The following is a 25,746-nucleotide window of genomic DNA, read 5'->3' as shown; positions in this document are numbered from 1 at the left end:
GACTTGTACTGTCATCGCCACTCGCAGAGTGATGAGGTCAGATTTACTGTGTACAGGTCATTGAAGATGATCGCCACCTCTTTATAAGTAACTACGGGAAGCTTTCACACAAGCCAAAAATATTACTAAATAAAATAAAGCAAATCGCCATGTAAGGCTCAGTCTGCACTACAAGTGTTTACCAGCGGAGAGCGAAAATGCCGATTATTCTTTTCACATTCATTTTTTGCGAAAAAAGCAAAAATGCCATTGAAAACTATTTTTTAATACGTTTGTGATTTTTTTCCCACTTTTTGTGAATTTTCGCGCTAAAAATAAACTATTTTCACATTTTTTGTTGTAAAAATGTTTTTTTTTTGTTTCTGCAAATTTTCATCATATACGGTATATGATATCAAAAATGTTCTCAAAATTGAAAATGTCATTTTTGATGCGAAAATTTGAAAGCAACACTGGTGTTTATGATAAGAGTGCTGTGAAATGGAACACCCCTGACAATTACACTTTACATGTTGATATAGCATTGCTATTATGACACGTCCTGTGATGAGCCAAAAGTTTGTGTTTTCGCAATTTCAATACAAAATTTGCAGTTATGGCACAAAATTGTGATTATAGTTGTAATAAATATTTGTTGGTTACTATAGGCAACAACACTACTCCTTTGTTCGGCACCATATCACAGAATGGGCTTGATTCACAAAGCTGTGCTAACCTACTTAGCACGTCTAAAGTCTTTAGACGTGCTAACCAGGGTGCTAAGTAGGTTAGCACCGGATTTCTCAATCAGATCTCAAGTTTTGCGCGCGCAAAGTCCTATGGGCGCGCTAAGTCCCATAGGCTTTAATGGGCACTTCGCGCGGAGCGCTCTGTGCAGTGTGCGCGTAAAGTTTTGCACGCGAAAAGCTCGTTTAGACGTGCTAAGGGGGTTTTCACAGGCGTGCTAACAGTTAGCACTGCTTTGTGAATCAAGCCCAACGTGTGATAACTTAACACTCATCACAGAAACGGCACAGGAGATAGGACTGCTTAGACGTCGTCCAAGGTTAAGGTGTTTATTCGGAAAACAGATATACAGATGTGTTCAGCAGTAATCTTATCTTCGTTACATACAGTGGCTTGCAAATGTATTCAGCCCCCTTGAAGTTTTCCACATTTTGTCACATTACTGCCACAAACATGAATCAATTTTATTGGAATTCCCCGTGAAAGACCAACACAAAGTGGTGTACACGTGAGAAGTGGATCGAAAATCATACATGATTCCAAACATTTTTTACAAATAACTGCAAAGTGGGGTGTGCATAATTATTCAGCCCCCTGAGTCAATACTTTGCAGAACCACCTTTTGCTGCAATTACAGCTGCCAGTCTTTTAGGGTATGTCTCTACCAGCTTTGCACATCTACAGACTGAAATCCTTGCCCATTCTTCTTTGCAAAACAGCTCCAGCTCGGTCAGATTAGATGGACAGCATTTGGGAACAGCAATTTTCAGATCTTGCCACAGATTCTCGATTGGATTTAGATCTGGACTTTGACTGGGCCATTCTAACACTTGGATATGTTTTGTTTTAAACCATTCCATTGTTTCCCTGGCTTTATGTTTAGGGTCGTTGTCCTGCTGGAAGGTGAACCTCCACCCCAGTCTCAAGTCTTTTGCAGACTCCAAGAGGTTTTCTTCCAAGATTGCCCTGTATTTGGCTCCATCCATCTTCCCATCAACTCTGACCAGCTTCCCTGTCCCTGCTGAAGAGATGCACCCCCCGAGCATGATGCTGCCACTACCATATTTGACAGTGGGGATGGTGTGTTCAGAGTGATGTACAGTGTTAGTTTTCCACCACACATAACGTTTTGCATTTTGGCCAAAACGTTCAATTTTGGTCTCATCTGACCAGAGCACCTTCTTCCACATGTTTGCGGCGTCCCCCACATGGCTTGTGGCAAACTGCAAATGGGACTTCTTATGCCTTTCTGTTAACAATGGCTTTCTTCTTGCCACTCTTCTATAAAGTCAACTTTGTGCAGTGCACGACTAATAGTTGTCATATGGACAGATTCCCCCACCTGAGCAGTAGATCTCTGCAGCTCGTCCAGAGTCACTATGGGCCTCTTGATTGCATTTCTGATCAGCGCTCTCCTTATTCGGCCTTTGAGTTTAGGTGGACGGCCTTGTCTTGGTAGGTTTACAGTTGTGCCATACTCCTTCTATTTCTGAATGATCGCTTGAACAATGCTCCGTGGGATGTTCAAGGCTTTGAAAATCTATTTGTAGCCTAAGCCTGCTTTAAATTTCTCAATAACTTGATCCCTGACCTGTCTGGTGAGGTCTTTGGACTTCATGGTGTTGTTGCTCCCAATATTCTCTTAAGCAACCTCTGAGGCCGTCACAGAGCAGCTGTATATGTACTTAATTTAATTGCCACACAGGTACACTCTATTTAGTCATTAGCACTCATCAGGCAATGTCTATGGGCAACTGACTGCACTCAGACCAAAGGGGGCTGAATAATTACACACACCCCACTTTGCAGGTATTTATTTGTAAAAAATGTTTGGAATCATGTATGATATTAATTCCACTTCTCACATGTACACCACTTTGTATTGGTCTTTCATGTGAAATTCCAATAAAATTGATTCATGTTTGTGGCAGTAATGTGACAAAATGTAGAAAACTTCAAGGGGGCCGAATACTTTTGCAAGCCACTGTATTTTGATACGTCAGCTAAGCAATCAGTCTGTAGAATCTTATGCGTTCCATGCAAACTTGGTCTACGCCTTGTGAATAGGCCAGGCTTTCTCTTATGATCTATGATTCATTGCACTACATACAGCATACAGGTAGATGACTAGAAGTAAAATGAAAGTAGAAGTGAAGTCTGAAGTTAGAAGGTGGAAACTTAAAGTGCGCTCTGGAGTCCATGTTGGCTATTTTATACTAGCCACTAAAGAGTTAAATGTGACATCACCCAGCAGGGATGGCCTAGTCCCCATGGCATGCAATTGGCTGATAATAGCATGTGATGGATGACCCAATCCACACATGCTCAGATGGGAAAAGCCAAATATGGCGTTTCCTCTCTTAGTACCCCGAAATTAGGTAATATGTTCTAAGACCATTTTTTAATGTACATATGAGAAAATTTTCATAACAATGGCTCATGTTGTTGTTCTTTCCTGCCAGCTGGTTTGGCCTCTGCACTGGATATCTCTGCTACGGCCTTGTACCTAGCCATAGAACATTTCTACTAAACCTCAGAACCGTAATTCCTCCAAATTTTATCCCTCTTGTGTGTGGTGCATTGATCAGATTTTTCAAATGTTACAATCAATAAATATTTTTTTTATTATTGTAATTCTTAGATTGAAAAGACATTTGTTCAAATTTGTCTGTTGCGGGGCCACCTTCAATGTCAGGAAGAATCACTTTCAAATATGATATTCTGTTTGTACAAGGTTTGCCTTCCTACCCCATTGCCTTCTAGGAAGCAGCCATAAAAACTGTTCTGATTGTTTAGGTCTTTACATCAGCACGTGAGCTGCAGGGATACAATACCAGTCCTCTGTGTATTCAGTGTGCAGTGTTATTTGATTTTTTTTCTCTTTCTGATGCAAGGAGTACCTTCTCAGAACCTATATTTAATTCACTTAAATGCCTTTTCTTGGCAAGTTAGTAGGATATTTAATGGTAAATGATTCATAAAATTAAAAAGGCTCTGTGCTTGAGAAACGATGATTTTTTTTTTGTCTCCTCCTTGTAGACTAAAAGGACTCTTGGAATTCTTGCTGCAAAAACTGCCATCCTAGAATGCCACTCTGATCCCACCTGTTCCCTCCCTTCCAATGTGAATACAGTACTGCCCCCCTTCCCCTCACATGACCAGGAGGGGGAGGGATAGGCCACTAACTTGGTCACATAGGAAGAAAGGGGTAGGGCTTCACAGGATTAGCAAATGACTGACCAATCATTGTATCACTTAAATTGGTCTACATTCAGGGCCGGATTTACCATAAGGCACTGTAGGCACATGCCTTCAGGCGCCTGATGATGAAAAGGTGGCTCATTCCCCTCCCCGAATGCCTCCCTCCTTCCTTCTCTATGCAGAGTCCTGTTGAGAGTGTAAATGAGAGGTCTCGGCATTCCACTGACGAGATCTCCCCTCAGTCGGGGCACCTCTAGGTAATTAAAACTGAGTTTCCTCTAGTTACCTAATACTTGGGGGCACCTCTAGCTACTTAATACCGAGGGTACTTCTGTCTACCTAATACTAAGGGGCACCTATAGCTACCTATGACAGGCAAGGGAAGTAAGGGAGAATTGACAGCTGGGACAGCCAGCACACTTGTGGTGCAGTCTGGTGGGGTTTGTAGGTCCATGGAGGGCGAAATCTAAGGTGCCAGGACATCTGTGCCTATAGGCTCCTGTGAGGTAAATCCGGGCCTGCCTACATTCCTAACATGTTTTGCTCATGAGGGTCTCATCAGAGGATCACCAAGTATGTGGGGAGTTGCTTTTGCCTTCTTCTTATTTTTTGCACTCCGCCCATTCTTGGTGATCCTCTGACGAAGCCCCTCATGGGCGATACATGTTATGAATGTAGGGTTGTTTGTTGAGCACTTTCTGTATCCTCTTTGTATTGTGTTTGTGGTCCAGTACAAGAATCCCAACTAGCTATTCAATTTGTAGATGCCTGGGGACTCCAGAGTGGACTGGACTCCTGAACTGATCACCTCGGGGTGACTCTTGGTCTTACATCAGTATACCCTGATCTGGAGTCCATCTCAGGGTTTTAGATCACTGAATTGGTAAACTCCGTTTTTATATTCTTGCACAGTGTGTAATTTTTGTGTTAGTTTCAGGCATTAGGCTCATTTCAACACATAATCAAAAGTTATATTTTAATGGTACAAAACATTTTTTTTTTATTTATGGAACATGCTTGCTATTGTGTTTCCTTGTATCTCCCAGTATTCTGAGTGTTTCATTATTTATATTTCAGCTGGCAACTTTTTAATCATTAACCTCCCTGGCGGTAAGCCCGACACGGCTAGCCGCCGCAGGGGATCACATGGCCCCGGGAGGATTTTTTTTCATAAAATGTGTTCAATTTTCTTCAGCTAGCACTTGGCTAGCTACCTGTGCCCTCCAAGTACCTCCGCTCTCCCTCTGATCCCCACCGGAATACATACCCCCCAGGGATCCCGCGATGGCGCAGCCTCCCGATCAGCTCCAGGCTTCGCTATGGGGAGGATCGGCACTGCGCATGATGTCGAAGACGTCATGTCCGATCGCCGCCATAGCGACGACTGAAGCTAATTGGGAATCTGCGGCTCTCGCGGGATCGGGGACGGGTGAGTGTTGCCGGCGGCAATCAGGGGGAGCAGATAGGTGCTGGGGGGCTTGGGGGACACAGGTAGCTAGCCTAGTGCTAGCTCCGAAGTTTAAAACAACTTTTAATCTAAAAATCCCTCCCGCGGACGCAGCCTCGTAAACTGCGTACCGCCAAGGAGGTTAAAGGGCCACTATCGCAAATATGTAAAGTGCAAGTAAACACATACAAATTAGAAGTACGTTTCTTCCTGAGTAAAATGAGCCATAAATTACTTTTCTCCTACATTGCTGTCACTTACAGAAGGTAGTAGAAATCTGACAGATTTTGGACTAGCCCATCTCCTCATTGGGGGGGGGGGGGTCTTCAGGGTTTTCTTTATTTTGAAAAGCACTTAGTAAATGGCAGTTGCTTTATCTAACTGTCAAAAAAGTGTGCAGCAAGAAGGGAGGTTTGCCAGCATCTGTGTAAAAATCCTTTTCTGGGAGTGTGTTTATAAAGAATAAAGGCCATGCTGAGAATCCCCCATGAAGAGATGGACTAGTCCAAAACCTGCCAGCTCTGTCAGATTTCTACTAACTACTGTAAGTGACAGCAACATAGGAAAAATTTAATGTATGGCTCATTTGTTCTCTGGAAGAAATATACTTATTATTTGTATGAGTTTACATGTATTTTAATTGTATTTAATTATTAAATGTATTTATTTGTTTTGCAATAGTGGTCCTTTAAGCATTTTGTTTTAGTACATTTAGACTTACACTTTATACATAGCATTCAGTGTGCTGCCTTGTCCTTATAAACTGAGGCTTGTTTTTGCAGATGTCAGCCGTGCTCGTGCAACGCTGCCGGGGCAGTTAAAGGGAACTGCCATCCTGTAAGTGGACAATGTTTCTGCAAGCGGTTTGTAGAGGGAACTGCATGCGATCACTGTTTGTACGGGGCAAGCCACCTGGATGGGAACAACCCATATGGATGTAGTGCAAGTAAGTTTACTTTTACTTCATGGGCACTGGGCAGCCTGCTGTAAAAGAAAACCATAGGAAGTGTGGAGCAGAGGGAACAATCAGTGTCATCTAGTAAGAAAGCTTCTACTTGTACCAATAGGATAACAACACAGCAAGACCAACTCACACAGTGGAAGAAACAACTAGAACATTACAATAGAATGTCACAATAGCACATAACACTAAACATGCACATCAGCTAAAAGCACAATGGCAAAGTTTGGCCATTTATGCACAGTCTAAGCACTAAAGCTTTTGCAGATTCTAAAAACTGTTCATATATCTGTAGGCGACGTTGGATGTGTGGATTGCTACAATGGGCAATATTCATTAAATACTGTTAAATACTGTTAAAATTGGTATGCGCAAGGAGCACAGGACATTTTACTGCCACTGCCACCACAACCTGGTGTACATAGTGCAATTAGTGTTATGGGCTGTGGTTACACATACGTTAATTTAGGAGGATTCATTTTAGTGAATGTCTGTCGCTCACAGCATACACACCAATGAACTGTCGCGCGATGCGTGTCTGTACAGACATTTGTACTCCGTGTGTATGGGCCTTTAGGGTTAGACATTAGAAAGGTGTTTATGTTTAGAGGGCAGGTTTGGACTAGAATTTGTGGTTTATGCTTAGAGGGAAGGTTAGGATTAGGCATTAGTAATCTGTTTAGAGGTACATTTAAAGGGCAGGTTAGGAAGTAGTGTATGTTTGGAGGGTTGTTAAGGTTAGGTATTAGTAAGAGGACTATTCTTACAGGGGTAGTTAGGATTAGTAATTGGGAAGGGGTTTATGTTTGGAAGTGAGGTTAGGCATTAGGAAGGGGTTTATGTTTGGAGGGGAGGTTAGGCATTAGGAAGGGGTTTATGTTTGGAGGGGAGGTTAGGCATTAGAAAGGGGTTTATGTTTGGAGGGGAGGCTAGGGTTAGGCATTAGGAAGGGGTTTATGCTTGGAGCTGGAGGCAAGGTTAGGCATTAGAAAGGGGTTTTAAGCTTGGAGGGGAGGTTAGGGTTAGGCATTAGGAAAGGGTTTATGCTTGGAGTGGAGGTTAGGATTTAGGAAGGGGTTTATGCTAGGAGTGGAGGTAAGGCTAATATTAGTAAGGGGTTTATGCTTGGAGTGGAGGTTGGGGTTGGGCAGTAGTAAAAGGTTTATATTTGGAAGGGAGGTTAGGCATTAGGAAGGGGTTTATGCTTGTAGGGGAGGTTAGGGTTAGGCATTAGGAAGGGGTTTATGCTTGGAGACGCGATTAGGCATTAGGAAGGGGTTTATGCTTGGAGGGGAGGTTGGGGTTCCAAATATAAACCTTTTACTACTGCCCAACCCCAACCTCCCCTCCAAGCATAAACATAGGGAGGTTAGGCATTAGGAAGGGGTTTATGCTTGGAGGGGAGGTTAGGATTAGGCATTAGGAAGGGGTTTATGCTTGGAGGAGAGGTTAGGATTTAGGAAGGGGTTTATGCTTGTAGGGGAGGTTAGGCATTAGGAAGGGGTTTATGCTTGGAGGAGAGGTTAGGATTTAGGAAGGGGTTTATGCTTGGAGGGGAGGTTAGGCATTAGGAAGGGGTGTATGCTTGGAGGCGAGGTTAGGCATTAGGAAGGGGTTTATGCTTGTAGGGGAGGTTAGGGTTAGGCATTAGGAAGGGGTTTATGCTTGGAGGGGAGATTAGGATTTAGGAAGGGGTTTATGCTTGTAGGGGAGGTTAGGCATTAGGAAGGGGTTTTAAGCTTGGAGGGGAGGTTAGGGTTTGGCATTAGGAAGAGGTTCATGCTTGGAGAGGAGGTAAGGCTAATATTAGTAATGGGTTTATGCTTGGAGTGGAGGTTGGGGTTGGGCAGTAGTAAAAGGTTTCTATTTGGAAGGGAGGTTAGGCATTAGGAAGGGGTTTATGTTTGGAGGGAAGGCTAGGGTTAGGCATTAGGGAGGAGTTTGTGCTTGGAGACGAGGTTAGGCATTAGGAAGGGGTTTATGCTTAGAGGTAAGGTAAGGTTAGGCATTAGAAAGGGGTTTATGCTAGGAGGTAAGGTTAGGGTTAGGCATTAGGAAGGGGTTTATGCTAGGAGGTAAGGTTAGGGCTAGGCATTAGGTAGGGTTTATGCTAGGAGGTAAGGTTAGGGTTAGGCATTAGGAAGAGGTTTATGCTAGGAGGTAAGGTTAGGGTTAGGCATTAGGAAGAGTTTATGCTGGGAGGGAAGGTTAGGGTTCGGCATTAGGAAGGGGTTTATGCTAGGAGGTAAGGTTAGGGTTAGGCATTAGTTAGGGTTTATGCTAGGATGTAAGGTTAGGGTTAGGCATTAGGTAGGGTTTATGCTAGGAGGTAAGGTTAGGGTTAGGCATTAGGAAGAGTTTATGCTTGGAGGGAAGGTTAGGGTAGGCATTAGTAAAAGGTTTATATTTGGAGGGGAGGTTAGCCATTAGGAAGGGCTTATGCTTGGAGGGAAGGTTAGGATTAGCCATTAGGAAGGGTTTATGCTTGGAGGGAAGGTTAGGGTTGGGCAGTAGTTAAAAGGTTTATATTTGGAGGGGAGGTTAGGCATTAGGAAGGAGTTTATGCTTGGAGGAAAGGTTAGGGTTAGGCATTAGGATAGGTTTTATGCGTATAATTATTAGAGGTAAGGTTAGGCATTAGGAAGGTGTTAATATTTAGAGGGGAGGTCGAGCTGCAGATGTACTCCTGTACCAGGAAGAACGGACTTCAGCTAAACAAATAACTGCTCTCTCAGAATGTTTCTGGTTAAATGAGCACTACAGAAAGGTTTATAAGTCCGCACAGACTGCAGCCTTATGCTTAGTGGGTGTTGTGGCAAAGTTTGACGAAGTCAAATAGATATACTGTGTATACTCGCGTATAAGCCTAATTTTTCAATACAAAAATTGTGCTGAAAAGTTACCCCCTCAGCTTATATGCGAGTCAGTGGAGAAGAATGGATGGTGGAGTAGGTTTTGTTACTGGCAGAGGAGCGTAAGGATTGTGCACTAGTGATCCTACTCTTCCCAGCTGGCTCCCTGCTGTGTCCGTGCCCCGCATGCCCTGCAACATGGTGTGCAGAGTGCGCTGCTCAAGACTACCTGTGTCCCCTGGCTTGTGGAGCAGAGCTCTTAAGCAATGTGTCAGTGGTACAATGATAGTGTTAAGCTGGCCACTAACGGTCCAATTTCTAGCGAAAAATCGTTCGAGCGATCAGAAATTCTGATCGGACGAAAAATCGTTCACTACACCATCAACTAACCAATCATTGCTTCTTATCTATCACGACCACCAAGAAAATCCAAGTTTTCGTTCGACGAAAATTAATTCGGGCGACAATATTTTCACTCGTTCATAATCGATTGTGTCCATCAATGCAATTTTTCGCTAGAAATTGGATCGTTAGTGGCCAGCTTTAGTGACATCTTGAGACACAGCTGTATCATCCTTGAGGCACATCTGGCTACCGGGAGAAGGAATGACTTGTATGGGGGGCACATCTGGCTACTGTGGAGGGGACTATCCTGAGGAGGGGGCTTATATGTGAGTCAATCACTTTTCCCTGGTTACTGAGGGAAAAGTGGGTACCTCGGCTTACGCGGGTTGGCTTATATGCGAGTATATACTGTACTTTATTGTGAGGCTTTGTGTATATGACTGAATTACCCATATAAATATAAGTGTGGGAAAGAACCCTTAATTATGTGTGAATATTGACAAATAAAAAGAAAAAGAAGAAGTTCAGTTAAAAAAAACTCTTATTTTACTTTGCATACTTCCTTTAAAGGGGCACTACGGGCAAAAATTTTAAAATTTCAAATATGTGCAAACATATTCCAATAAGAAGTATGTTTTTTCCAGAGTAAAATGAGCCATAAATTACTTTTCTCCTATGTTGCTGTCACTTACAGTAGGTAGTAGAAATCTGACAGAAGCGACAGGTTTTGGACTAGTTCTTATTTGTATGTTTCCACATATTTTAAATTTTAAAATTTTTCGCCATTGTGCCCCTTTAATTTATATTAGTTGTCATATATTAAAATTAGAACAGAAAAGTTGTGCAAGTTGCATGCAGAGGTGCTGAAGCCCAATATTACAATAACAATAACAATAACAATAGTATTTATATAGCGCTTTTCTCCCTGGGGACTCAAAGCGCTGTGACCCTGCATTATGCAGTCTCAAAGGCTCGGGAAAAGAGGTGAGTTTTAAGCCTTTTTTTAAAGCTGTCCAGAGAAGGAGCCTCTCGTACTGATTGTGGAAGTGAGTTCCATAGAGTAGGGGCTGCGTAGGAAAAGGCCCGAGCACCAAATGTTAAGTGTATCCTGGGAATAACCAGCTTCATCTTGTTGGCAGAGCGGAGGGTGCGTGAAGGGGCATAAAGTTCCAATAGATCCGCTATGTATTTGGGTCCCATGTGGTGTAGAGCCTTGAATGTCAGCAGGCAGATCTTAAAATTGATTCTCCATTTTACTGGCAACCAGTGAAGAGTTTGCAGTACTGGGGTGATGTGTGAGCTGCGGGGGGCATTGGCTAGGAGTCTGGCTGCAGCATTCTGTACTAGCTGTAAGGGGCGCAGAGCCTTATCTGTAGATCCGATGAACAGGGCGTTGCAGTAGTCTAGGCGGGAGGATACAAATGCGTGAACCAGGGCAGGTAGGTCTTCAGCTGGGATAAGGTGTTTGATTTTCGCTATATTTCTTAGATGGAAGAAGGAAGACTTGACGACAGCTGATATCTGCTGTCTGAGTTTTAGATTTCCATCCAGGATCACCCCAAGGTTTCGCACAGAGTCTTTATACTGCACAGTATCTCCCCCAATTGCTAGTTTGAGGTGGTGAGCGTTTTGAACTTTATCCATCATGTGTGGACCACCTACCACCAACACCTCTGTTTTGTCAGAGTTCAGCCTCAGCCAGCTGGTGTTCATCCAATTTTGTAAATCCACTAGACACGCATTTATGGATGCTGATGGGTCTTGGGTGCCAGGGTTGAAGGACAGATACAGTTGTGTGTCATCTGCATAACAATGGTATATTGATGAGTGTGTTTGATTATTGTGCAGCCCCATCTCAGCAGCCACCTCCTATGGGGCAAATTGTGAACAGCACCTCAATTATCCTGACATGGAATCCACCAGACTCCCCCAACAGCAATCATGCCACCTATGTGCTGTACAGAGATGGCCTAGAGATCTCTCAGACTGCCGACTACTACCCATTCCGTGAGTATTTATTGTCTTTCGCCTTTTTCTCTATATCAGCTCTTGGGGTCCAATTTACAAATGCTGTCCAAACTTAAAGGGCAACTGAAGCGAGAAGAATATGGAGGCTACTGTACTTATTTCCTTTTAAATAATAGCAGTTGCCTGGCAGCCCTGCTGATCTTTTTAACTGCAGTAGTGTCTGAATAACACCAGGAACAAGCATGCAGCTAATCCAGTAAGATCTGACAATGGCAAGGCACCTGATCTGCATATGGTTGTTCAGGGTCTATGACTAAAAATATTAGAGGTCGAAGATCAGCAGGACAGCCAGGCAACTGGTATTGCTTAAAAGGAAATAAATATGGCAGCCTCCATATCCCTCTCGCTTCAGTTATCCTTAAAAATGGGATTATACTACCAAAACTAAGATTTCAGTAATGACACTTAGGTACATAAAACAATATTTGAAAGCATACCCCAGTATGTGAGAATGTTTACTTTCATTGCAGAGAGAATCATTGCCGGCAAGAAGACACTCTTTGCCTGTGTCTTGATTCTGCTCCTTGCTCCCTCCCTCCCCTGAATAGACACGTCACCCTAGCAAAAGCTGAGTCACTATAGAAGAAAAGGAGGGGGGCAGAGTGAAGACACAGGCAGAGAGATTCTCACCAAAAAATGTTACATTTGATGATTATCCAGACATAAGCAAACCTATACTGCTCTCTGCAGCGAATATAAACATTTTTTACACACAGGAAATGTGTGAGAATGCTTTCAAATGTTTTTTTATGTACATAAAGCTAGTTACTGATTAGTATTGGGAGTACAATCTCATTTTAACGCGAAACGTGGGCAATATGCATAAAGACAGCGATGCACTGAGTATATGTGTAAGGGTATATGTTACAGTTGTTTCTGGCCATTTTGGTGAGTGCCTAAGGCAGGGCCTTATTTACTTGAAAATAAAGGTGTATTTTTTTTAAGTTTTGTGGGGTTTTTTTTGTTTTTGTTTTTTTATACTATAACAATTATTACAAACCCTAAAAGTAAAAAATAACAGTAATATACACTCATGACATACATATTAAAAAAGATGAGTCCTTAACCAGTTCACCCCCAAGGGTTTTTATCCTAACGGACCAGAGCAATTTTCAGTTGTCAGCGCTCCTCCCTTTTATTCCCTAATAACTTTATTACTACTTATCACAAGAAAATGATCTATACCTCGTTTTTTTCGCCACCAATTAGGCTTTCTGTGGATAGTACATTTTGCTAAGAATTTTTTTATTCTAAATGCATTTTAATGAGAAAAACAGAAAAAAAAAGAAAAAAAATCATTATTTCTCAGTGTTCAGCCATTATAGTTTTAAAATTAAACATTCTCCTGTGGATAAAACAAACACGTTTTATTTGCCCAGTGGTCCCGATAATTAAACCGTTTAAATTATGTCCCTATCACAATGTATGGCGACAGTATATTATTTTGAAGTATAAGTGGTTATTTTTCTGTTTGTTCTGGCCATAATTACAAGCCCCTATGTAATAAATTAAAATTAATTTTCCCCCATAAAATATAGAATACAAAAAGCTGAGTCCCTAAGGCAACTATTTATTTATTTTTTTTAAGCTGATTTTTTTTTTTACAAGTGTTTTTTTTTGGGGGGAGGGTTGGAAGTGTAATTTTATTTATGATGTGTATATACTTGAAAATGTATGTATTTTGTAGGTGTAATATACTTTTTGGCCACAAGATGGCGCTAGTGAACACTCATAGGACGTGTTCACTTTTTTTTTTTTTTTTTACACTTTATTGAACTGTTACATTTCCTGTTTATGTGAATGGACGTAGCCGCTGTTCGCGGTCACGTCCATTCACTCCAGGCACTGCGATTGGGTAGAGGACCGTTCGGTCTTCTTCCCCAATCACCCAGCACGGGACCCCGACGGTAATGGCGGCGGTAGCAGCATGCACACGGCGGTAGCAGCGGCGGGAATGCGCGACGTATTAAAACGTCATGTTGCCGTTAATAGCGGTAAGCATGACGTTTTAATACGATAGGATGTCGGTAAATGGTTAAGGTAATTATTTATGATTTTTTTTTTACTCTATCAAGTACTCTAAAGCTAAAAAAACATGTAAACCCAGGGAAGAACAGAAAGCCCAAAAAGCAGCACCACTCAATTGAAATTTGAAGAAAAGTATATACATGATCTTTATTATACCATGATCAAGTGCTAAGGCAGTACCTTATGATATTATACTACAATTAAAAACACATAAAAAAACCCCAATTAAAATCTTTGCCATGACACAAACCTATCATATTGCTGCCCAACTACAATGTACTGTCAGTATAAGATGTTCAAAAATGAACCTCCATGTGATTGAATTTAGGTTCAGTACTGGTGAAATTCACAGTGATATAAAGGAACTAGTGCAAGTGCTATAGTGAAAAATCATAATAACAAAATAACAACAAACAAACAATAAACAAACAAACAATAAAATACAATTATATCTCACAGTATGTGCAAACCAAACCTGAATGGTGCCCAGGGAGCAGCCTATGAAGTGTATAAAGTGCATTAGGAAGGAGGATACTTAGCCCAGGAGGAAAAGCAGATGCAGAGCCTGGTGGCGTAGTGGTTAGCACACTGGCCTTGCAGCGCTGGGTCCTCGGCTCTTATCCCAGCCAAGGCACTATCTGCACTGAGTTTGTATGTTCTCCCCGTGTCTGTGTGGGTTTCCTCCAGGCATTCCTCCCATGTCCCACCCATGTCCCAAAAACATACAGATAAGTTAATTGGCTTCCCACTAAAAATGGCCCTAGACTATGATACATACACAACATGATACATATGTATGTATCATGTAGACACAGACACAGAAGATTTATATTGCGCTTTTCTCCTGGCGGACTCAAAGCATCAGAGCTGCAGCCACTAGGACGCGCTCTATAGGCAGTAGCAGTGTTAGGGAGACTTGCCCAAGGTCTCTTACTGAATAGGTGCTGGCTTACTGAACAGGCAGAGCCAAGATTTGAACCCTGGTCTCCTGTGTCAGAGGCAGAGCCCTTAACCATTACACAATCCAGCCACCACAATACAATACATACACCATGTAGTTTAGTGTATGTATTGTTGTCTACATATGACTGTGGTAGGGATTAGATTGTGAACCCCTCTGAGGGACAATTAAGTGACAAGACAATATACTACTCTGTGCAGTGCTGCGGAAGATATTACTTTTGGACTCTGGATTTGGACATATAGTGTAAACAACAGTATGGTTTTTGGTGGTTTTCAATGTGCTTTTAAAGTGTTTTAGGCTCGGCGCCCACTACAGATCGCTAATTGCAGTCGCTAAGCATTTTGTACAGCAATTTTAAATGATATTTGGCAAATTCAAAGGTATTGTATTATTATAGTGCTTGTGTTTGCAGACCAATTGCGATTTGCAATTTAAAAAAAAAAAAAAAATTGGGGGGGAACTCGGCCGGGCAGGGAAATCGCTGCAAAATTGCTTTTGTACAGTGTTTGAAAAGTGATTTTGCAGCAGTCCTATCTTTTGTGGAGCAGAATCACCCCAAAAATGCTGCAAGACCTGCAATTCCGATTTCACTTCTTGCAATTGCTTCTGTGGGTTTACCTTTATTGACTATTTTAGCCTATTGCTTTTGGATTAGCCGGCAATTCCAAAAGCTTTAGTGGGCCATAATTCTTACACTGTTCGTAAGTCCATACAATACTGTAACATTTAAAAACAAAAAAAATTATTGCAAAAAACAGTATTATATATTTTGTACTTGAAGAAAACTTTGTATCCCTGAAACATTGTAATCATCATTTGTAGGTAGGGGACAATCTGTATTCTAACAAGATACAACCCTAGCATGTATTTGTCAAGTGCCTGACGAATTCCTGTTCACCGCCGCACATTCTCGGCACACTATTATTACCAGTTGATCTGCGACAGGTGAAAAGAGCTAAGTGTTGTGCTCCCAACCGGCAGACTGGACCTCACCAGATTAAGCTATGCAGCCCGAAGGTGGGACATTGGTGTACTGGTGAACATGGAATAAAATGAAGAGAGAGGGAGAGGGAGGGAAGAAGAAGCAGACATTTTGCCAAAAGCAAATCCTGTTAAAGTGTATAGATTGATAAATGGTATCAAATGTAATGAAAATAATGCTCTTTAACTACTGGGTAAAGCGTTCTACTTAAAACGCAAACAGATTTCAGATATAAATCTAGCTTTACTTGTTAATTTAATTAATCTAAACAGAGTGGTAGAGGAGGTTAGGAAGGTGAGCTGTTAATCTGCTTACATGCTTTTACAAAATTTGACCGGAATAGCTGTTAGCTGGCTCATTTTAAGTAGGTGTTCAGGGCTTTTGGTTGGGAGCCATCCCGTTCTGTTTTATGACATTCCTTTCATGTCTGCCGGTGCTTTCCGCTGTATGACTATTCTAGGAATTGCATTCCCTCCAGACAGGGAAGAATGTTTGACAAATCAGTTACCTACGATTGAAGTAAACTTGTCGAGTCATAAAACATGAATGAGCTACCAAACAACCTTGTAGTACCTACAAGTGCCTTCAAAAATGGGAATAAAATGGGTACTGGGCTTTTGGGCTGTCAATTTTCACAACACTGAAAGTTCAGGGTTGTAGAGAAGAATAGAGGAAGTCGACTTCAATGGGAGGGGGGTTAGTAATAACGCCTTCGTATTTGTTAGGGTTGCGTTGGATTATAAGACGATTTGAGTGGAAGTATTGGGCTCAGACAGTGAAAGTTGTGGGCTAGGACAGCGTTTCCCAAACATCTCCTCAAGGCCCACCAACAGTGCTTGTTTCATGGAAATTCACAAAGGTAGGTAGTCTACATGCATTGTTGGTTGAGAGGATTGCTTTGAGGTTTGGGAAATGCTAGGTAAGATATGCTTAACAATAGATTAGTAGATGTATTAGGAATCCTTTTAAGAGAAGAGGGAGAAAGATGTAGTTAAAGGGGCACTATGGCGACAAATTGAAAAATTTAAAATATGTGCAAACATAGACAAATAAGAAGTAAGTTTTTTCCAGAGTAAGATGAGCCATAAATTACTTTTCTCCTATGTTGCTGTCGCTTACAATAAGTAGAAGAAATGTGACAGAAGTGACAGGTTTTGGACTAGTCCATCTCTTCATAGGGGATTCTCAGCAAGGCTTTTACTCTTTTTATAAAGATATTCCCTAAAAAGGAATTAAACAATGATGCTGGCCAGCTTCCCTGCTCGCTACACAGTTTTTGAGTAGTTGGACAGAGCAACTACCATTCACTAAGCGATTTTGAAAATAAATAAATCCCTGAGAATCCGCTATGAAGAGATGGACTAGTCCAAAACCTGTCGCTTCTGTCAGATTTCTACTACTTACTGTAAGTGACAGCAGCATAGGAGAAAAGTAATGTATGGCACATTTTACTCTGGAAAAAACATACTTCGTATTTGTATATGTTGCAAATATTTAAAATGTAAAATTGTTTTGCCATGGTGCCCCTTTAAGGATGTGGGGATCGCCGAAACCTAGAATAAGCCATATGCGCTCCACGCAGTATAACATGACTGGTACGGCGGCGCCTAGTTTCGGCTTTTAGATACTGCCTTCAGGAGCTCTAGCTGCTTTTTCTCTGGCAAAATAAAAACTGCCATAGCTTGTACACACATACCTGGTTGAGGGCAGTAATCCCTCCCTGGATGCTACATGTCTTGGATTCCCATCAACCCTGCTGCCCTGCCCTCCAACCATGTAAGTGTGTGACCGGGAAAGACCGTTTCCTGGTGGTTAAATGCCCACTGCCAGTTGTTCTCAGGCCCATCCATGTGAACATAGGCTAAGAATCTGTTCAAGAATCCAAACAAAATGTATATGAGCTGCAGAAGGTGCTAGAGTAGAGTGACTATATAACCATACAACAAGCATTCTCAGTTACCTCTCTGCTTCCTGACAGTCATTTCATGTAGGAACCATTATTTAGAGTAACCATTTACCTGCCCATGCTATTGTATCTTGTCAGCATTTTAGGATATCTCATTACCTCCTGGTGCAAAAGTGAAACAACTGATTAGAGTGTTCCCCTTCAAAGACGATTACCCCTTTCCCTGAAAAATGATTAGACATCCAAGGCTGCATCAGAGTAGCGTTACCACTCCCTGCTGAACTTTTTGGCCATTCCCTGCTTGACATTCTCAGTAGGGCCCTCTGTGTCCTCCAAGGAGGGGCCAGCCTGAGATTGTCATGTCTATGCAATTTTTCAATTGGAGGGTGAATAGGAGAAGGGATTGGACACTTATGGGAGGTAGTGCAAATCGTAATGTGCTTTAATTACAATTACGATTGTAATGGAAATATCATAATCACAAAAAAATTATGTGAACTTTTACTTTCAACTATGCAGGAATTTTTATAATTTTGATCATTTTCTTAATTGCAATTGAGTTCATTAAAACATTTTGAAAATTGCGAACATTTTTTAAATTTTGCGTTAGCCGTAATTTTGTGTAATTTCCTTGTTTTACAAGAAATTAGGAAACTACAACTAACATGAAATTAAACACAAAATTACGATTTAATGCAAAATTATGACACCAAATTACAAATGACAAAACTATGAATTACAGGTTTTCTGATAATTACGAGTTACAATGTCATGTTGTAATTGTAAATTTTGTGTCGTAATTATGAAATGCGAAATTTCGGTCATTACGAATGGCAGGTAAGTACATTTTTAATGTAAACATATACCCCTTCACCTTTGTTGGTGTCCTTGCTGTAGATCTATGTACGCAATATAGACAATGCACATACAGGTCTGCTCTAAGCAGTAATAAGAAGCTCTCAACCAGCTGGAGCTTCCAATTCTTGCTAAAAAGCATTATGGAAGTTTGCAGTACTCAACATTGTAATTTTGCAATATAACAAAAATTCTCGAAAATGCAAAAAAATCTTATTTTTAGAGCAAAAAATGTGAAAAAAAAATCACTTTTTTAAACCAAAAGCCTGAAATTGTTTATTTTTAGCATGAAATTTCAAAAAAATGTGAAAAATCACAAACTTATTATAAAATAATTTTTGATGGCATTTTTGCTCAAAAGTAAAATTTAAAGTGTAACTGTTGGGCATAAAATCAAAAATCAGTTTTTTAGTTTTATCTGGTAAACAAGTAATATGGATGCTAACCAGACAATCCAAAAGTTAAAATCTCTATTTTCTTGTTTATAAATGTTTATTCCCCAGTTTATCTGACTCTTATTTGGTACGTTGCTGCACAAAGGAAGTTGCAGGGCATGCTGGGTTGTCTTTTTTTGCTTCTTTATCAGACTTAACTAATGTACAGAAGCAAAAAATGACAACCCAGCATGCCCTGCAACTTCCTTTTTGTGTTGACAATTCAAAGATCCTATTGCAGTAGGCAACTTATATATACATGGGTATGGGACAAATAAACATAGTCTCCAACCCAGTGAAAGGGTACAAATCCGTCCCACTGCCAAGAACACAACCAGTTAATGATAACTATAATAAATGAATCAGAACTTGTGGTCTCACGTGTAATCATACATATAAATGCTTTTATTATATCAAAAGGTGGGAGAAGTTAAAATTGGGAATGGTTAAAAACTAAGGAAGGAATGTTGCGGAGTCAAATAACAGCAATATACATGGCCGGCCAATCAATAAATACAAATCACTCACTCCATGCACACCAAAAATCCCCCCATGCAACCTATTGAAGCTCAGCGCTGGGATAAACTTCACAAAATAATTGTGATTCAGAGTCCAGTGATCACTGATACATCTTCAATATTAGTAGATCCTAAGCGGTTAAGCATCATCCAAACGATAGTTCATATAGCAGAAAGCAGCCTTTTGCAAGTTTAAGCATTAGCGTATAGCAAGCATGGCAAAGTAAACTGCATAGATCTCACCAATCCGGCTTAGGACTTCCGCAGCGCTGCTTGCAGGTACTGTGGGTTGAGGGGATGTGTAGGTTGTGGTCTTTGGGGGCCCCCCTCTCTCTCTTTCTAAGCCAGGTCACCGTATCAGGAAGGCTGTCAGCGGGATACAGCATGGGATCGTAGCTGGCTGGCGTCCCAGCCCAGCTCCAAGAGCAGTCTCCACGGTCCTCCAATGAGAGCGCCCGCTCTCTTGCCTGCAAGGGCTCCTGGGTAGGGTAGTTCCCCGTGAGGAGTGATGTGAACGGCCAGACGTTGCGTTTGGCTCCGCCCACCGACGCGTTTCACGCCGTGGGCGTTTCTTCAGGGTGTAGTTTCCTCCCCCCTGTGCATTTACTTTTAATTCATAAGGACCTCCTCCTCTATAATCTCAGCCCTTCTGCTATTGGTTAATGTTCGCTGAGGCCACCACAATAGTAGCACCCAGCATAGACAGATATAGCTTTTTAGTTGGCCAAAGAGGAGAGACAGGCTCTTGGTAATAGTAAGGACAAGGGATATTGCAGTACTAATCAAGCACTTGGAATAATCAATTTCAGTGTCATTTCCAACTCACAAGAGATGTAGTTTTCACTCCAACAATCAATCTCCAATATCATTGATATTCGTATTATATTTAATAAAGTACAAGTCTCCTACTCTTATTGCAGAGACGTCAATGTTCCTTATTAATATTTTCAAAAACTCTTGAAATCCTCCACTTAAGGTTCATGGAGGGCATCTTTGCAGTGGGATTCTGACTGTTTCCTGGCTGCACAATTATCACATATCACTCATTTAAAGGGACATCACATAAAAAGATATATTTTCGACTCTAGAGCAAAAAAGGAAGGCAGTCCAGCGATCAATTCATAAGTTCTCAAACCACATGAATCCATCTCATGCACTCTATCATACATATGCATTTAAGCGCAAAAATGCTCTCAGATCCAATTCTCTATTGAGGCCATGTGGATACAGGGTATTCAACCTATATATCCACATGGCCTCCTTACAATAGAGAACGTCATCATAATCCCCCCTCCTGCCTGAAATGTTCAACTTGTATATGCCCTTAACTTTAGTCCCAGTTAGGTCACTGTTGTGAAATTCAGCATAATGTGCAGCCAAAAAGCTTTTTTCCTCATTGTTATCTTCAATCAAGCGTAAATGTTCAAGAACTCTGTCTTTCAGCATTCTTTTAGTTTTCCCTATGTACTTTAGTCCACAAGGACATTCAATCATATATATGACTTTCTCAGTTAGGCAATTTATGTGCGATCTAATTTCATACACATTTTGGCCAGAACTGTCATAAAAGTTTTTATTGTCTCTATGGTCTATGTATGGACATAGCTTACACCTAGAGCATCTATAGGTCCCATTAGGTATATGTTTGTCCAGCCAGGTTGTTGTGTCTCTCCTATATTCACTTTTTACCAATCTGTCGTGAAGATTAGGTGCACGCTTGGCTGTCATGAGGGGTCTAGGCCCAACTATGTTTAAGATGTCTGGAGAAGCAGTCAGGATGTTCCAGTTTTTTGTCAAAACATCACGTAGGGGCTCCCAGTGGGACCCAAAAGTGCTGATTAAGCGCAAATAATTGTCATCTCCCCTTTTTGTAGTCTCATGACCACATAGCAGATCAGTTCTATCCACATCCCATGCCCTGCGCAGAGCCCTGCGCAGGGTGCGATGTGGATATCCTCTCCGTCTGAAGTGATCATACATTGATCTAGCTTCCTTACGGAAAGTTTCGTCATTAGAACAATTACGTTGTAAACGGATAAATTGTCCGTATGGTACTCCCCTAATCAAAGGGGGGGGATGATGGCTGGACGCATGAAGCAGGCTATTGCCTGCTGTCGGTTTACGGAAGGTAGAGGTGGATAGTCTATCCCCCTCAATTCTCAAATGTAAATCCAGAAAACTTAATATTTGTTTACTCACTGTATATGTTAATTTAATATTTTTATCATTTTGATTCATTCTCAACATGCACTTCTCGAGTTCTTCCTCATTGCCAGTCCAGACCAGGAGCACGTCATCAATATAACGAAGCCAAAGGGCGGCGTGTGCCCGAAATCCGGGATAGCCATATACATCCTTATGTTCCCAGTATCCTAAATGGAGGCACGCATATGCTGGTGCACACGCCGCCCCCATTGACGTGCCCCTGGTCTGTCTGTAAAAAACTCCATCAAAGGAAAAGCAATTAAAATGCAGGATTAAATCAACCGCATCAAAAATAAATTGGTTGAAATCGGCAAATTCTGGGTAGTGACCTTGTAGAAAAAATTGTACTGCCTTCCTTTTTGTGTACCAAATTTTGTGTGTACCAAATAAGAGTCCGGTAAACTGGGGAATGGTCATTTATCAACAAGAAAAGTAATAGTGATTTTAACTTTTGGATTGCCTGGTTAGCATCCTTATTACTAGTTTACCAGATAAAAATAAAAAATTGATGTTTGATTGTATGCCCGACAGTTACACTTTAACTATATTTTCGAAAAAATGTATGCAAAAAGAATATCGGCATTTTCGATCATCACTGGCAAAACCCAAACAAATTTCAAGATTTTCATTCTTTTGTGATAAAAGCAGTCAAACCACGAGCACAACCTCTTGCTGAAATACTGTCAGCATAATAAAAATGTTGAAATGTTTACAATTAAACTATAATCATGTGCATTGGCCTCATTGTACTTCTTTTATTGTTTTGTTGATGTATAGGTTCTTTCAATTTGACTTTTTTCCTTTGAGTGTTACAGTACTTTACACTCTTGTTAAAAAAACGCTCATGTAGTATCTGTCATATTCATGTAATTTTTTTTAGATCCACAGACATATACAGATGGACCTTTGTTGCCAAATACCAAATACTCTTATCACCTTGAGACCCGTAACGTACACGGCACAGTCAGCAGTGCCAAGATAGTTCTCCGAACAAGAGCTGGAGCACCCTCAGGAAAAATAAAGTTGGGGCTCAGCTCCCCCATCAGCCCATACTCTGCCTCTTTGAATTGGACAGTCACCCCGCACATCTCTGGCCCTATTGATACGTACAGATTGATGTACACCTCGACAATCGCCTATGAAGGACTTGACACCTTGGTAACCGTTCACGATTTAAGACCGTTTACCAAGTATAATTTTTCAGTCCAAGCATGTAACTCCGAAGGATGCCTTCAAAGTCTTCCTCTTAACCTGGTGACAGCTCAAGCACCTCCTGTTGGGCAGAGGCCACCAGTTGTCAAAAATGCAACCTCAACAGAACTTTACTTATCATGGTCACCACCAGAACAACCAAACGGTAAGGTTGTTTGTATTTTGTTTTGCACCTAAATCTATGTTTTTGATGCACAAGAAAGAGTTTTTTCAAGGACAGTAAACCAAAATTATACAGATTTTGATGTGTTTTAGGGTAATCAAGCTTCCTTATTAATAAAGAGATTTTTAAGAACATTCAAAGCTCTCTTCCCACAGCAGAGCTTGTCAGCTAAAACTACTAGATAATCCACACTTGTTTCCTAATGACTCACATTTCTGTCATTGGCCAAGACGTAAGGTGCTGGACTGATGCTGGACACATGCTGGACTAATGGGGCCTGACGCGGATTGGGGCCCGATCCTTTGGGCAACATCGCTGGGCCGTGGCAGTACAGACACATAGTAAGCCTACAGGCTGACAATGTGTTCAGTTGCAATGTGGGGGGTGGAGGGCCTACAAAGTGGCACAGAGGTGATGTCACATGGTGGGTGGGGAGAGTAGTGAGTACAAATCTATTGGCTGATGCTCGGCTGAGCTAATCCACCTGGCCGGATCACTCACCAGGTGATGGTTGTAAATCGGGGCTGCAGTACACATGTCAGATTATGACTGATTATGACTGCCTCAGCCAACTTTAATCTAGCATGTGTATGGACCTTTAAGGTAAATTTAGATGATAGTCAAGGATGATCCAGCATCTAGAAAAATAGATGAACTGTATCCACAGCTTCAAGGTCAATAATGTTATGGCTGAGCTCCTTCTTGGATAAGCCAGTTAATACAATAATCTTTGTTAATGCAACAGGGTGTGTGAAAATACATTCTGAAAGTCTGTTTCAAGGAGAATTCCGAGATGTGTTAAATAAAAGTATGCCCTTAATTGTATTAGTTTTCCTGTTATATGTTTTAACCACTTGATGACCACAGTGGTAAACACCCCTAAAGACCAGGCTGATTATTATTAAAATGGCCACTGCAGCTTTAAGGCCAAGCTGCAGGGCCGCACAACACAGTACACAACTGATTGCACCCCCCCCCCCCCCCCACCATCAATCAATATTTATGTTCATTTTTTAAAATATTTTTTACAATTTCTTCTATTATTTTTTTTTTGGGGGGGGGAATCCCTCCCTCCCTCCCTCCCCCCAGCCAGCCAATCAGGCGATCGGCTGTCATAGGCTTCTGCCTATGAGAGCCGATCTCTCTCTTGCCCCCCAGGGGGACAGCCGTGTCACACGGCTGTCCACAGTGCAGCGCTGCTGCTGATCGCATCGCACCACCACTTTGTATTGGTCTTACACATGGAATTCCAATAAAATTGATTCATGTTTGTGGCAGTAATGTGACAAAATGTGGAAAACTTCAAGGGGGCCGAATACTTTTGCAAACCACTGTATATATACTAAACCTGGTGCGCCCATCCCTTAAATGGTGTCCTCCTGTGTTCCCCTGTGTCACTCATGTGTCCCCATGTCTTCTCCTGTATCCCCCATGTGTCATGTGTCCCCATGTCTCCTCTTGTATGCCCCATGTTTCCTCCTGTGTCCCCCATGTGCCCTCCTGTATTACCATGTGTCCCCTTTGTCTCCTGTATCCCCATGTGTCCTCCTGTGTCCCCTATGTCTCCCCTGGTTTTTGCCCTCTAAATCTGGGTGCATCTCATATTCCCGAGCGTCTTATATGGCGGAAAATATGGTACCTCAATTCTTATTCTAAGTAGACTTTTGTCCTAAGGATAAAAACCCACTTTAATGGCCACTGGAAGTGGCATAAGCAACAAGAATATAAAACACAATGACCTTAGCATCGTAGAGTAGAGAAACGTACGTAGTCTGGATAATTTGCGATAATGAGTCATGCCTCCTTTTGCAATTGTTCCTTTTTTAACAAAATTAACAGAAAAGGCTCAAATTAGCCTCCTTTTTAGATAAATGATGCTCCTTTGACCTACGGTAAGTTTTCCTCTCTGTCCCTCGTTCCATTGCAGGGCTCTTGGGCAAATTCCTCAGCACTCTCGTGTCTGTGACATCTCCCTGCATCAGAAGGAGCTTTATAATCATATTTTCTTTACAGCTTGATTGTCAAGGACAATTATTTTTAGTGTCAGGATCAATGCTAATTAGGATTCAGTCTTTTAGGATAGATAATCTACCCTTTCCAAATAGTTACTGATGACACAGGAAAATAATATCATATAATGCATTTCCTCTCGTTAATCAGTTCCTTATGCAAACTAAAAAAAAACCGAGATTGCATTTCATAGCATGCGACACCTACAGTGGCAACACTGTTATCACGCAGGAAGCTTAAAGAGGAACTTTAACCCAGGCTTGAAAATCATTCCAATCGGTAGATGATGCCACCTTTCCCACAATAAATCTTTACCTTTTCTCCCAGGAGGGTCTGTGTGGCTGATATTATGGTAAAACCCCTCCCACAGTGGGATGTCATGCCCATGGTGCTAACAGTTTGCTGTCTGTGAACCTCGTTGCATTGTGGGCAATAATGACTTTATCCAACTGCCAAGCAAGCAATATCTCTGTCTGAGCGTAATATTCTCAATAACGAACATTTCGTACAGACCACCTGGCAGAACTAAAGATGTCACCGCCAGTGAGGCCTTGTTCACATTATAAGCGTTTTTGTAAAAATTTGAGCGCATGTGATTTTCAAAATCGCCTTGAAAACGCTTGTGCAATGATTCATATCTGAGCAGTTTGTTTGCGATCCGCTTAGAAAAGCGGTGCTTGGGCCATTTTTGAGGCGATTTGCCTCAAGAAGGTATAGGAAAAATGCGAAACGCTCACAAAATCGCTTTGGCAAGCGATTGCGTGAGCATTTAAAAAAAAATACATTGTATTTATTGTTTCTGGATTTTTTTCCGGATCAAAAGACAGAAGCACTCTGCAAAAGCGCTTACAAAAACGCCCACAAAAACGAGCAAATGCGCCAAAAATCGCCGGAAAACGCTTTAAAAAA

At 41.5% G+C, this 25,746-nt stretch overlaps 1 protein-coding gene across 8 annotated transcripts in view; it reads left to right on the top strand.

Moving 5' to 3' along the window:
* The window catches only part of USH2A (usherin), a 1,078,291-nt gene that overhangs the window by 233,219 nt on the left and 819,326 nt on the right, over window positions 1-25,746 (top strand). For all 8 annotated transcript variants that reach the window (XM_068232882.1, XM_068232881.1, XM_068232884.1 and 5 more), the window contains 3 exons: window positions 6,157-6,320; window positions 11,381-11,539; window positions 22,333-22,809. In XM_068232882.1, the coding sequence (XP_068088983.1) occupies window positions 6,157-6,320; window positions 11,381-11,539; window positions 22,333-22,809 (800 nt within the window). The remainder of the gene's footprint in view (window positions 1-6,156; window positions 6,321-11,380; window positions 11,540-22,332; window positions 22,810-25,746) is intronic.

This window comes from Hyperolius riggenbachi, chromosome 4 (assembly GCF_040937935.1).
Source record: "Hyperolius riggenbachi isolate aHypRig1 chromosome 4, aHypRig1.pri, whole genome shotgun sequence".
Taxonomy (NCBI): Eukaryota; Metazoa; Chordata; class Amphibia; order Anura; family Hyperoliidae; genus Hyperolius; species Hyperolius riggenbachi.
Note: the sequence above shows the minus strand (reverse complement) of the source record. Positions and strands in the feature narration are given on the sequence as shown.